Genomic DNA, 13,539 nt, shown 5'->3' on the forward strand with positions numbered 1-13,539 from the left:
ATAGTCCACCCAATGCGAATGCGGATTGGCAGACCTCACACACGCAGAGAATTAAGAAAATTCTCTGTTACGCAGGTTTCCTCACGATGTTTTTCCTTCACCGTTTGAGACATTTAAATAAATAAAGTTAAATAAAGTTGGACGTGCATACTCCGGACTGGATTCGAACCCACACCCTCCGGAATCGGAGGCAGAGATCATATCCACTGGGATATTGGATATATATACAGATCCCTATTACCGTAAGGAAACAAACATATTATTAGTTGATATTGAAGTCATTAAACTTAGCCGAGAGTTATCAGCTGTAGGTAGGGAGAAAAAAATAACATTTATATCGTCTTTAAAAGCATTAATAAAACAAGAATCGTTTGATAAAACTGCTAATATTGTGACATAACGAACTATTCTGTTTAATTTATGTAACTTCTTACATATTTATGCTTTTTTAATATTTTTATTTTTGTTAAGTATACCATGACCGTATATTGCTGGTAGATCTAGAAACTAATATATACTAGGTACTCGTAATATTATAAAGCTGAATAGTTTGTCTATTTGTTTGCTTAAACACGTTAATCTCAGGAACTACTGGTCCGATTTGAAAATTCTTAACTGTAACTCTAAAAATGAAGGACTTTCCATACAAACTTTCGACCCCTATTTCACCGCCTTCTTTTTATTTTCTCAATAAAAAGTATCCTATAACCTTCTCCTTATTATGGTCTTAAACCGTGCCAAATTTCATTTGAATTCATTCAGTAGTTTCAGCCTGATGCCCGAATAACAAAAAAACACGGACAGACAGACATACAGACAAAAATCGAAAAAAAATATTTTTAGCTTCAGTATTGATTATATAATGCCCCCCCAACAAATATCTTCAATATACAGAATGTACAAAATGTACAGAATTCGTATTATAAGTATAGATTCTAGATGGCGCTGTCGTCCGTTATGAAACGCTAACGTTTGTTGTCACAAATGGTATAAGTAAAGTCTCAAATTGCGAATTAATGTATGAATTTGACCAGTTTTATTATAAGTATAGAAGATAGAAATAGATAGGAAAGAAATGAAAATGGAAAACCTGCATATCAGAATTCTCTACAAAGCTAAATCCTAAAATCCCTGACTCCTTTTAAAATCAATTATACTTTTATTTTCAGTATAGTTAACATAGTTAATGTAGGTAGGTATCCTGTACCGACTTCGTAATGTACAGAATTCGTATTATAAGTATAGATTCTAGATGGCGCTGTCGTCCGTTATGCCACGCTAACGTTTGTTGTCACAAATGGTATAAGTAAAATCTCAAATTGCGAATTAATGTATGAATTTGACCAGTTTTATTATAAGTGTAGAGTATAGATAGAAAAGAAATGAAAACGGAAAACTAACATATCAGAATTCCTTACAAAGCTAAATCCTAAAATCCCTCACTCCTTTTAAAATCAGTTATACATTTATTTTCCAGGTAGGTATCCTGTACCGACTTATATAAAACTATCAACGCCCGCAGTTTCACCCGCGTAGTTCCTATTCTCATGAGAATACATGGATAAAATACAGCCTATGACACTCACAAATAACGTAACTTCTATTGGTAAAAGAATTCAGTAGATCCTGACACTACACCCTTTACGCCCTCAAACTTTACCTCTTCATATATTTTACGAGTAGATTATACTCTTTCTTAGGTACAAATTACAATATCGCGATAAGTATGGAATCACTGCTATTTCTTGCTAGCTAGCAATAAAACCCACTTACTCAATGAAGCATGGATCAAGTGTCGGCAGTGCGTATTAAGTTCTGTGAATGTAACGATTATTAATTAGATAGTTTATACGGTGTTTAACATTATAACTACAGAAGCATTGAATGTAAATCTAGTTGCTATGCACGTCCATGATTATAATTATAAACCTTTATTTCATCAGCATCATTATCAGTCTGTATAAACGGCATACTTACTACAAAGCCAAGCTTCCCACCTCCAACTTTTCAGGTGCATTTTAAGAAATTAAATATCACTTGTCTCAAACGGTGAAGGAAAAACATCGTGAGAAAACCTCCTTAACAATTCTCTAGGTGTGTGGAAGTCTGCCAGCGTGGTGGTCTAAGGCAAAACACCTCTCATTCTAAAAGGAGACTGGTGCTCAACAGTGAGCCGAATATGAGTTGTTAATGATGATGATGATGATAAATATAAGTTTAGGACAATCCAAAAAAAATTTAGTTCATACTCTTAACCACTTTATGCATGTTAGCACTGACCCGGCGCTTTAGAATTTTTCCCGATAACCGCGTCGCTTACCGTGTCCAATTATATTTTCAAACCATCCAGGAACCTATAAAAAATATGTTTTTATACTTACACAAAATTTCATCAAAATCGGTCCAGCCGTTTAGGAGGACGTGAGCAGACGTGAGTGACAAAACACGTAGGTGGGTACCTCGTACAGAAGATTTCTTTTTATTTATTTATTTATTAAAGAACATTTGCCATATATTTTATAATATGGCCAGTATTCCCATTCCCCTCCAACTAGTCGGGAAAGACTGTGCTAAGAGTAAGCACGACAATAGACCAACGGGGTGATGATCGAACCACCACCCCTCGGTGATGAGTCCAACCGCACTTACCGTTGAGCTTTTGAGGCTTTATTAATTATATGTGGATAAGTTAATTAAAAACATTTACAACTTTTATGATACGCTTCGATATTTTGTATAGCTATTAATAATAATAATTCAATAAAAATAAGCGTAATAGCTAAGCTTTCAAAATAATGTCCGACGCCAATCGCTTTATTTATACCTATTACATCATAAATTATAAAAAATCCAATGTAGCTCGTGAGAACTACCTACATCACTAGTGCAAAAATATACATCTAATGAAGATTTATTGAACACATATCTATTAAAAGAGTATGTATAATATTTTTTATTAGACATTCACCCGCCTAGTTCCCGTTTTAGTTAGAATACGGTGGTATGATATTATAGACACTTGCAAATAACGTAGCTTTCAAAATCGGTTCGGTGGAGCCAGGTATTAGGTAATCACCTAATACCACAAACTTTACCTCTGATATCAAATACTAATATCATAAAGAGGTTTTAATAATATTTTCATCTCTATCATTTCTTTTCATCTCTGTCATATCATTTCTATTTTCAATTATGGGTATTCTTTGATTATAGAAGTGCTCGACCAGTGGACCTCCTGCCTTTGATTTGGAGGGCGTAGGTTCGCATCCATCACAGGTAAACGAAAGTAGCTTCCTTCTAAAAGGAAGTAGGTACATTGAAAAATCTCTACCGATTTTCAGATCTTTTAAAAGTGTCCGGTGGACCATATACAATCAAATAAACGGAGATACATTTTTTTAAATCTCTATCGACAAAGAATTGCCGGTTTGACCCTAAAAAACAAAATATTAGTTATTATTTTTAAGGGAATCTAGACGTACATATTATTATACTCGTATGTATAAATATCAAAGCCTATAGTTTACTGGGTGGTCCAAAAAGGTATCAATATTTTACTAAGGTCACTCGATTGTGACTTGTCGATAAAAAGTGAATCTATCGAAAATACTTTTAATATATTTTTAAATTTATGTTTCGCATTTATTAAAGTTCGGTATGACATTTAAAAAATAGAAACTACCGACAAAAAGAGGATATCTATATCAATTAATTCGAAGTAAAAATAATTATGCCAATAGTAAGCATTATTAAAGCTACTCATATTTTATTAATAGGTATAATAGTAACCGTGATCGAGCGGAGTGGTGGGTCTTAGCTTCAAATTCCCTATAAACAGTGGCGTACACAAGGTTTTTAGCTAAGGGTAGGTACTGTACAAAATAGGAAATTCCCTCCAAATCCATAGATAACTAATAAAATATTCAGGGCATAGATACACAGATAGTGTTAGGATTCGTAAGCCATTTTATGTGCCCCGAAATGAGAGCCCTTGACGCATCACTACGCTACGATAAGTACGCTTGTGTGCGTGTCGGAGAGTATATATAGGTTTAACTTAGCTCGCACACTCACATAGTCACAGAAGTGGCTTACGTTTGGAGTGAAAAATAATTAAACTCCGCTCCACCAATGAAGTCCAGCGGTCTAAAACGTGAACTAAAATTGACAGCGCCATAAACAAATGACAATACGACCATCATTACCAAATAACAACGAGCGCCTATATGACATTAGCGCTGCGTCTACAGGACTCGTTTCGTGGCGCGGAGTATAGGTGTTGCGGGTCTATAGATTATTAGTCTAAAATTCAGAGTAAGCATAAGCAATGCATCTGTGACGTGCACGTCACTGCCTTAAGAGCCTGAGCCTGTATTGGGCCCTTACCTATTTACCGAATTTTCTTTTCATTTCAAATCATTAAATTTATTTTTGGTTTTATGAAACCATTCATTTCATCCTCGAGACTGAGAACATGCTATAGACAGATTTTTTTTTATTATTTAAAAAGAATGCTGTATGGAACTTAATACATATAAATCATGACTTCATTTCCGCGCTGGTCGGCAGCTGATTGAGACTTTACTGCTCTAAGGGTCTAATTATAATACCTACATTACTCAGACCAATTATAGAAGGACCTGTATAGCACTCATAGTCACGAACAAAATTGTCTGTCATTTTCTGAGGAAAACAAGCTTAGATTTTGCATATATCTTATACTAAACTAGAAGTTTTTGCCCGTTTTTTACCCAATTCAATTATACAAAAAGGAATTTTAACGGAGCTCTTTAACCGACGAACACGATTACAACTATTTAACATCGATTGTGTAGAGACAGTTTTTGTAATCGCATTAGATCTTTGATCATATACTTTGACAGAAAAGTAACGTCTAGAGAGGCAGGTCCTATACAATAATTGGTCTGAGCTACATTAGCATCCGCAATCTGCATACCTGATAACCTCATTATTTTAACATCATAAACGCCTGGCGGTTTTGAAATGCAATATGTAGAAATAAGCATTCACTCCATGGAAAAGTGTAGTATAATCATTTAAAAAAAATACTAATCAACAATGTCTTTTTTAATTTATATATTAAACTTTAATATAGTAATTACCAATGATGTTAAATACTGTTAGATGTGTTACTAGGTCATGAAAATAAATGAGGCGCTCAAAAGAGGAAATTTCCACATCTCAATGTTAGTTGTGGTCAACAACGAACGTTATTTAAACAAATAATACCTAAATATCGTCTAAAATGTCGAGTTGTGTGTTAAGGAAGAGTAAAAACTATAATATACATAAATATATAATGAAATTAAAGACAAAATTGTGTATAGGTGCGCTCAGTTTTATAGCCTTTTAGTCGGATCACTTTTTGCGGTGATTTTGTAGGGACGTGACCAATCTATAGTATAAAATTATCATTGGTAATTAAAATGTGATAAAGTATAGCAGTAATATATCAATTGTGTAACCTAGAACTCAGAGCTGTAATGCCACTGTATAAAAAAGTACTGATTGTGTCTATAAGCGTAGACAAAAAAAGAAATAGACGAATTGATTACATCCATCACATTAGCTCAACATCATAAATTCATCATCATCTCCTTTACCTTATGCCACTTAATTGAGGTTGGCAAAATATCTAAATGGCTCATTCACCTATATTTCCTACTCGTCAACTCATCATCCACTCCCTTCATCCAATCCACAGACATGTCCTCTTACACACACACAACCAACCATCTCTTTTTTGCACTTGCTCTTCTCTTGTGTCTTTTTACTTGCAATTTCAAAATTCTTCTGGCGATATTATTTATATACCTCCGCATTACAGCAGGTCCATACCATTACAAAACTAACCTTATACTCCCATCCCACAGACCAAATATATTAATTCACCTCAATTTTCCTGTCGCTGGCGCCACTTTCAGACTTCCTCATTATACTCATTCCATAAGTTTTTGTTCAAAATTAAATACCATTTATTTTAGAAGCCAAAGAGAAGGCAAATCGTTATTTGCCTTCTCTTTACTTTCGTTAAGTCCAGACGCGTGCTGTTTTTCAAGCTCGTTGTTGTTGCTGAACAAGTTTGCAAAGCAATCCTAAAATGTTGTCCTTTTCTCTGTCTACACTGTTTAGCTTCGAATCACGGACTTCACTTTTGACAAAGTCAATGTCATCATTACCTGACATCTCGTTTCGTAATTCAAAATTCAAAATAGGTAATCGAATCGAATTTCGATTTCCCTCGATTTTCCTTTTCCCATTGAAAAACAAGAACAAGTATTACCTGTTCGCATTTATTTAACGCAAAAATCAAAGAATATTACGACGTTGAACCATAACTTCAATAAGTGTATTGTAACCAAAGAAAATATAAATTATCATAAACTTAAACATTTTCTAAATAGATCTTGGGAATTGTTCATACAAATATAATATTGCGATAGAAACAACGTCTCCCAATAAAATGTCTTACAAAAAAGTTACGCATGTACTTTTTGATTTAGACGGTCTTCTAATAGGTAATATTTATTATTAAGTGCTACTGTGTGATTGTTAATGTTATAGGTACTTGATTTATTTTCTAAATTGTTTTAATTCCAGATTCAGAGAGGTTATACACTGAGGCATTTGAAAGGGTATGTGCAAAATACGGAAAATGTTTTACGTGGGAGATAAAATCTTCAATACTGGGGTTTCAGGGCCACGAATGCGCGTCTAAAATTATAAACGCGTTAGATTTGCCTTTAACTAAGGAGGAGTTTATGGGCGAATGCCAAAAAGTTTACGAGATCGTGTTTCAACATGTACATTTAATGCCAGGTGGGTAAATTTACTCATACTCATAATTATGTATGATCTGTACTGCTATTCCTGTTATCTTAACTAGCAAGCATTAGATTTTTTCCTTTTTTAATGCACTATAGCATCAGTCCTCACTCCTGACAGGAAAGGGGATAGGGGACCTCATGGGGAGAGGACCTCAGACCCAGCTAACTGCACCAATGCAGCTTGGCGAGCTTAGGGTCATAAAGTTAAATATGATAATCACAGGACTGATGCTGTCCGAAGTACAAGGATGTAACACCAACGACTTACTCCAGGCTGGGGAATTTTACTGAAAATATCTAAGTAGCAAGAAATGTGATCCGAAGCCACATTGCCTAACCAATGAGGCTGTTCTACCAAGTAACGCCAGTGCTGAATAGACACAGGCGATGCTTGCAGCAGTTCATTATAAAAGAGAATAAATAATTGATTTATGTAGGCACTAAATCTCCATTTATAAATCTGTCTGACTTTTCAAAAAATGCTAGTAAATATAAAGAAATAATTAATATGAGATAGAGGTTATAAAATTAATTTAAAAAAATAAACTAATAAACCCATGAGATAGCTAATCTCATGGGTATGTTCTGTAGAGGTAAAATCACAGAAAATCCTAGGGTTTTTAATTCATCTTTACATCTCACATTGCTTGGCATTTGTTAGTTTATTGCTAAACTGTTTAAAGGCCAAAATCAAATTAGGTTTAAGATTCCATCCACCTAATAACCTGTTATTTTTTTAAAAGAATATTTGCCATTATATCTTTTAAATTTGACCAATATATTATTGGGATATCTGTACCTTGTCCTACATCCTAAGATAGACTTTTTATTTGGTCCTATTTATTCATTCAATAACTCACTATGTAAATACATACACAGGCTTTTAGATTTTTAGAAAAATCAGTACAATGGTTATGTTACAATGTTTCTAGGAGCTGAAAGGCTAGTAGAACATCTTTACAACAATGGAGTGCCTATTGCTATGGCAACAAGTTCCAGTCAAGAGAGTGTCAACATGAAGATGCAAAATCACCAGGCTTTCTTAAAGTACTTCCACCATGTTACAATGGGCTCCTCAGACCCTGAAGTGACTAAGGGCAAACCTGACCCTGCTATATTTCTTGTCTGCGCCTCTAGGTTTCCTGATAAGCCAAAACCAGAAGATGTAAGTTAAATAATTAAAACTGTTAATCTTTCTTTGTGTATGGTTCAAATATTTTTACTTATTTTATGCGCCAAATGATTTAGTGTTCCGGTGCGATGTCCTGTAGAAACCTAAAGGGGTGTAGATTTTCATCCTCCTAACAAGTTTGCCCGCTTCAATCTTAGATTGCATCATCCCTTACCATCAGGTAAGATTGTAGTCAAGGGCTAACTTGTTAAAAAAAATGAAATTTTTAATTACTAATTATTTTATGTTAAAAGAAAATAATGTATCGTTTTCAGTGCCTAGTCCTTGAAGATGCTGTGAATGGAGTGAAAGCTGCCTGTGCAGCTAACATGCAAGTGGTAGCAGTTCCAGACCCTCGGATAGACAAAAAACTTTTGAAAAACGCCACTTTAGTACTTAACTCTTTGGAGGAATTCCAACCTGAGTTGTTTGGTCTTCCAGCTTATGAATGAACATGCTGGAAATAAGCATAATATTATTATCAATCTTTTCTAATGGCCCACTGCAAAACCAGGCATCCCTCCATATAGTAAAAGGGATATGGAACTTAGACCCACCAAACTGCTCTAATGCAGATTGGCAGGAGACTACAAAAGGACTCATAGTGTATAGTATTGAATAGTGCCTGTTATTAAATCTCTTTACTTAAGTATCTATACGTTTTTTGTTGTCATTGCAATTAGAATTAATTTATGTTATTTTAATAAATTGCAATACACTTCTAAGACAGTTGATTATAATAACGATTATGTAAATAACTTAAGTCAATGACATAATGATTGTTGAATTACTTGATAAAATTGTTTAGCATAATTTTGCAGCATTTTGAATAAAGGCCCTTTTGCATAACTTAATAATAATATTCTAGCATAATAGGCTAGTTGACACTTTTTTAAATGGCCTTAAATAGTTCATTAACGTTCTACTAGACTAGTTTTTATTATTTAAATAATTTTTTGAGATGTGTTAAGAAAATTTTAGTTTTTAAATATGTTTTTAACAATAAGAGCCAAAACGCCTGTCGGCCATGACAGTCTATTTCAACCGTTCGACGATTATCATCAAGAGTGTGTGTGTGTTAGTACCGTCCCAAAATGGATGACAGCATTTTTGACGTTTGATGGACAATTTGAAAAAATAATTATTTAAAATTAAGTTTTGAAATCCTTAACTTTTATTAATTGATATAGATATATTTTGGACCCTTATTCCACGTACTACACGAAATTATTATTGTTTAGATTAAATTTGATATGAGTCAACTAACCTATTTTATGGTACATTTTAACCTTTTGTATATGGGCCCCTTCACAACAAGCCTTTAAATACAGCACAAACGCCGTAACAATGCGATTTTGTCGTTGCTTAAGTTAGTGAAATTGTACACATAGTATGGCCATATTTATAAACATGGATTAAGATTTAAACCTAAATTTTCTTATATTTTAAACCTGTCCTCAATGATATTTTATACTAGATGGGGCCCGAGCGCATCAAATCTGAGGCGGACAATGTGGAAAAATGACTTAATTTCATTTTACAATAATTATGGATAACTTTAAAATGAATTCGATTTTTTAGAATTTCAATTACAACCACACTGGCAACACTGAAATAATGTTTGAAGCATTATTGTTTTGATTGTATCATTATGTATCAATCCCTCAAAGAGATTAGTTAGAAAGTATGTATGTATAAATTCAATACATTTTTAATAATAAACCAAAAATAAAATAATATTATACCTAGCTAAAATCAATATCTTTTCATAACAAACATTATCATTAACAATAAAACATGTACAAACAACACATAACAACAAAAGCTACTAAAATTAACATTTTTTCCTAATAAAAAATATTAAAAAATACAGGAGTTATTTACCTACTCTTACACATAATTCGAGAATATTTTAAAATATCCTGAGATTCAAATTAACAACTTAAATGACTAAACGTATCCACAAAATAATATTTTAACAACTATCGATATTGCTATTAGTAGGTATTTCCTGCCAGAAAAAGTAAAAACCTCGTCTTGTTGCGGAATAAAATGGAACTAATTTCCCTAGCCTATGTTATTAGTACTCGTGGCACCATCCAGGTTTTTTATTGTCTGGTCATGCTATAACTAAAGAACTACAGTTAATAAAAACAAAACCACAACCTTGGTCTATTCCTGAATTAACAGAGTAAAACTCCTTCACACTAGCATGTAATGTTCGCGGTTTATGTCTTGATCTTGACCGTTGTAAGCGTGATTTGCTAACTCGATCTCTTTGAAAGTGTTTATTTCCGATTCTGTTATACATTTTAATTTCATCGAGTGACTTAAAAGAAACCTCAATAGCTCAAATAGGTATATCTCATATTTAAAAGATAATTAAGGTAAATAAGCTTTTTAAAAGAAACCATCTTCTATGAAAAATTGTTTAACACCAAACAAATTCTGTGGTTTTTATTTTAAACAACAAAATAACTCATAACATTCGATTACGCATCATTTTTTCAACCGAGCCTGCGTGTATTACATTAGTCATTAGTATTTTTGATCTACGTTTGGCACTACAACTTCATTAGGTGACACAAAAAATATATAATAGCATATTTATTAATTTATTATGAAACACTGCTAAAACTCACATGATACAACGTCAGAGTATGACCGACTAGTTCAGAAAGCATACGGGGCTCTTAGTTATAAGCTGGTTCTGGCCGTGTTCACTTCACTTGTGACTAAGCTCATGAATGAGGGCAATAATCACGTTTGTTTAATTCTCAAATAGCTTAACTATTTTTCTAAAAAAACCGTTATATTACAAACAAGTTCATTGGCCTAAATTTTACGGAAAGCGATCGAGTTAAGCAAATAGCTAGCACCGTCATCCCTACGCACGCTTGTAAAACGCCAGTGTGAAAGGGCTTTAACAGTGTCAATAAAATCGAGGCAATCCAAATATTTCTGGACGGAAATCTTCCATAGAGTCTAGAATGAGCGTCGCTTGTGGCGCCAAACTGCGATCGAAGCGAGGATCCGGGACCATCACTACTTGCATGCCGGCCGCTACTGCTGCTTTTACGCCGTTCAATGAATCTTCGAACACCAAACACTGCACATAATACATAAACAATACATTTAGCCAGTCATCAAGTAGTATAATTTTTATCCAATAATTTGTCCTATTAGGGCGTAAGTGGTCAAATATAGTCCATCGTTCGTCGTTAGCAGTCAGGTCGTGTCATGCTTAAGCAAGGCGAAGGCAACCTTCCTAAAATTTTTCGTTGAGAAAATCGAATTAATCACTAACATTAATTTAAAATAACAACAATTAACACTCTTGTTCAATCTCCACTTCACTTGTGCAACTTAATTATTAAACCAAATGCATTAAATAGGTTTCTACGATTTTCCCGCCAAAGTCACACATTCAAAATACCTACGTCACTACTTTCTCACGCTGCCTCCAATGCATAGGGTGTAGACATGGAAGTAAATAGACAGATAGAAGCATCCATTTCATCATAAAAGAAAGAAGAAGATAGGCTTAAGAGGCTTTGAATGAGGTCCTAGGAGGATATTTTAATTGGTTCTGGCTCAATTAAAATAAGCTGAAATATAATACTGACAGACTACCTATTGTAGGTAGTACCTACTTTATAGGTACTCCTGTTGACTTTTATATGAAAACCCAGTACATTATGCTACATCAAGATACGTCATACAATCTTACGGTCTCAGGAGCTGGTTTCTGGGGAAATTTAGCAGCTGCAACCAAAAATATATCGGGATTCGGTTTCCCTCTATGCACGTCAGGATCCGAACCATACGTCTTGTACGGCAGCAACTTGAAGAACTCCTGATGCCGGGTTATTTTCATGTCATATGTCTCCTTGCTACTGCTCGTTGCTAGACCCATTGGGATTTTGTGTTTGGATAAATGTTTAATGAGTTTTTCCACACCTGAAATGGAGGAGAAACTTACGCGTTTGTTTCAACATACTAATTTGTTTTTGTTAGAGGATGTAAGTAATCTCTGGATCTACTTAACGGATTTTTTTTTATCCCTGGAAAGCCACGTTTCCACAGTGTATGTATGTCATACGGCGGCAACAGAATCTAAGCGGGAGAAGCAGGGCGTCGGATAGTACCTACTTCAGAAACTATATAAAGTTCATTCAATTTACTATTTTAGTTCATTTATTTTACGTACCAGGCATAATTTTACACTGCGGAAATAGTTCTGCGAAAATCTTTCTAGTCTCCACAAGAAACTCATCAACGGTTAGAGGTAAATCCAGCTCCTTGATAATGTTGCCAGCAAACTCTCTGCTGTGTTGCCCCATTATTTTGCATTTGAGTTCAAATGTAAACTTTTTGCCATATCTAGATGCAATATTTTCAAATCCTATAGTGTACAAGTCCTCAGTATCTAAAAATATGACCGATTTAATGAAAATTATTAATTATATAAAATAAATAAGTAAGTAAAAACCTATTTAACTGTCGTAGAATTTTTATCAAAATTTGTACAGCCATTTTCTTATTTCCTAACAATCTACCTATCATGCTTTTAAATTACCAAGGCATCTTGCTTTATGACAAATATTACTTGTACGTAGGCATGAAACATTTAACTAAAATTCCAAACACGAATATCGATCAATGTTTTAAAAATAAATAAATCTATATAGCCGACGCAACGTCACATAAAATAGCAAAGAATAGACTTACTCAGTAGTAACCCATCCATATCGAACAATACATGAGTAACCGGTTTAAAATATGCCATTTTGTAGAGATAGAAAACTTTATTTCACTACCAAAAAGATACCGCCGCTACACACGCCAACCTTGTTCAGTCGAATAAAACATGTGAAGTGATGGAAAGTCATGTAATCTAAAGGAAGGTGATATTTGCCTTGAATTAAAGTTTACGTATTGCCATTCATCGTTTTAATTGTCTGTGTTGTTATCTTATCTGACTACCATGACGTACTAAAAACGCAATTCACGCAAATAATTTCTATAATAATATGAAGACAAATATTATAATTATTTAATCATCACAATTCATAATTGATTCCAAGGTGTTTTTAATTATTTACAAACACTTTTGAAACGTCAGTTCTGTCTGTTTGTTAGGACTAGATAGATTATAGTGACTACCTACTATTCTACTAGTTCAGAAGGCAGAATCTGCTGATATGAGCCGGCAGTAAACTCAACAGTTGCTCCTTTAAGAAAACATAGGTACATTATTTTAATTAACAAAGGATATAGTGGATATATTAATTTTATCGCTAGGTAACCATTGTGTTAGGTACACAGTGGTTACCTAGCGATTTAAAATTATCTAATGAAGTGGAGTAAATAGGTAAGTATGCCATTCGAATTCGAGAAAAATGTGTTTGCTAAGTACCTACGGTAGCTAGCAAGTAGCAACCACAGATTAATACTAGCAACCTAACTATCGACTATCGTAATAAAACAATTAACAAAACACCTATATGCTAACCCGCT

The 13,539-nt window shown here is 33.9% G+C and overlaps 2 protein-coding genes across 3 annotated transcripts; one reads left to right on the forward strand and one right to left on the reverse strand.

The window, feature by feature from the left end:
* Positions 1-6,226: 6,226 nt before the first annotated feature.
* LOC112055489 (pseudouridine-5'-phosphatase) lies at positions 6,227-9,889 on the forward strand. Its single transcript, XM_024095625.2, has 4 exons — positions 6,227-6,539; positions 6,622-6,840; positions 7,781-8,013; positions 8,295-9,889. Exons 1-4 carry the CDS (start codon positions 6,485-6,487, stop codon positions 8,469-8,471), a joined length of 684 nt encoding a protein of 227 aa, XP_023951393.2. The 5' UTR covers positions 6,227-6,484; the 3' UTR covers positions 8,472-9,889.
* Positions 9,890-9,985: 96 nt separating this feature from the next.
* On the reverse strand, positions 9,986-13,374 carry LOC112055496 (pseudouridine-5'-phosphatase). Of its 2 annotated transcripts, XM_024095634.2 has the most exons (5): positions 13,190-13,374; positions 12,751-13,014; positions 12,230-12,448; positions 11,750-11,979; positions 9,986-11,128 (listed from the first exon to the last, which is right to left on the reverse strand). In XM_024095634.2, exons 2-5 carry the CDS (start codon positions 12,806-12,808, stop codon positions 10,952-10,954), a joined length of 684 nt encoding a protein of 227 aa, XP_023951402.2. In that variant the 5' UTR covers positions 12,809-13,014; positions 13,190-13,374; the 3' UTR covers positions 9,986-10,951. The 2 variants fall into 2 exon arrangements, with proteins under 2 accessions (XP_023951402.2, XP_023951403.2); XM_024095635.2 differs by having other exon boundaries at positions 12,751-13,374.
* Positions 13,375-13,539: the final 165 nt, after the last annotated feature.

Source organism: Bicyclus anynana, chromosome 22 (genome assembly GCF_947172395.1).
Source record: "Bicyclus anynana chromosome 22, ilBicAnyn1.1, whole genome shotgun sequence".
Lineage (NCBI taxonomy): Eukaryota > Metazoa > Arthropoda > Insecta > Lepidoptera > Nymphalidae > Bicyclus > Bicyclus anynana.

Excerpts from the sequence above, each read along its gene's own strand:
- LOC112055489 (XM_024095625.2), top strand. The coding sequence starts at position 6,485 with ATGTCTTACAAAAAAGTTACGCATGTACTTTTTGATTTAGACGGTCTT. Across the intron at positions 6,540-6,621 it reads TTTAGACGGTCTTCTAATAG|ATTCAGAGAGGTTATACACT; the intron begins GTAATATTTATT and ends TTTTAATTCCAG. Across the intron at positions 8,014-8,294 it reads ATAAGCCAAAACCAGAAGAT|TGCCTAGTCCTTGAAGATGC; the intron begins GTAAGTTAAATA and ends TATCGTTTTCAG.
- LOC112055496 (XM_024095634.2), bottom strand. The coding sequence starts at position 12,808 with ATGGCATATTTTAAACCGGTTACTCATGTATTGTTCGATATGGATGGG. Across the intron at positions 12,449-12,750 it reads TATGGATGGGTTACTACTGA|ATACTGAGGACTTGTACACT; the intron begins GTAAGTCTATTC and ends TCATATTTTTAG. Across the intron at positions 11,980-12,229 it reads GCAGTGTAAAATTATGCCTG|GTGTGGAAAAACTCATTAAA; the intron begins GTACGTAAAATA and ends CCTCCATTTCAG.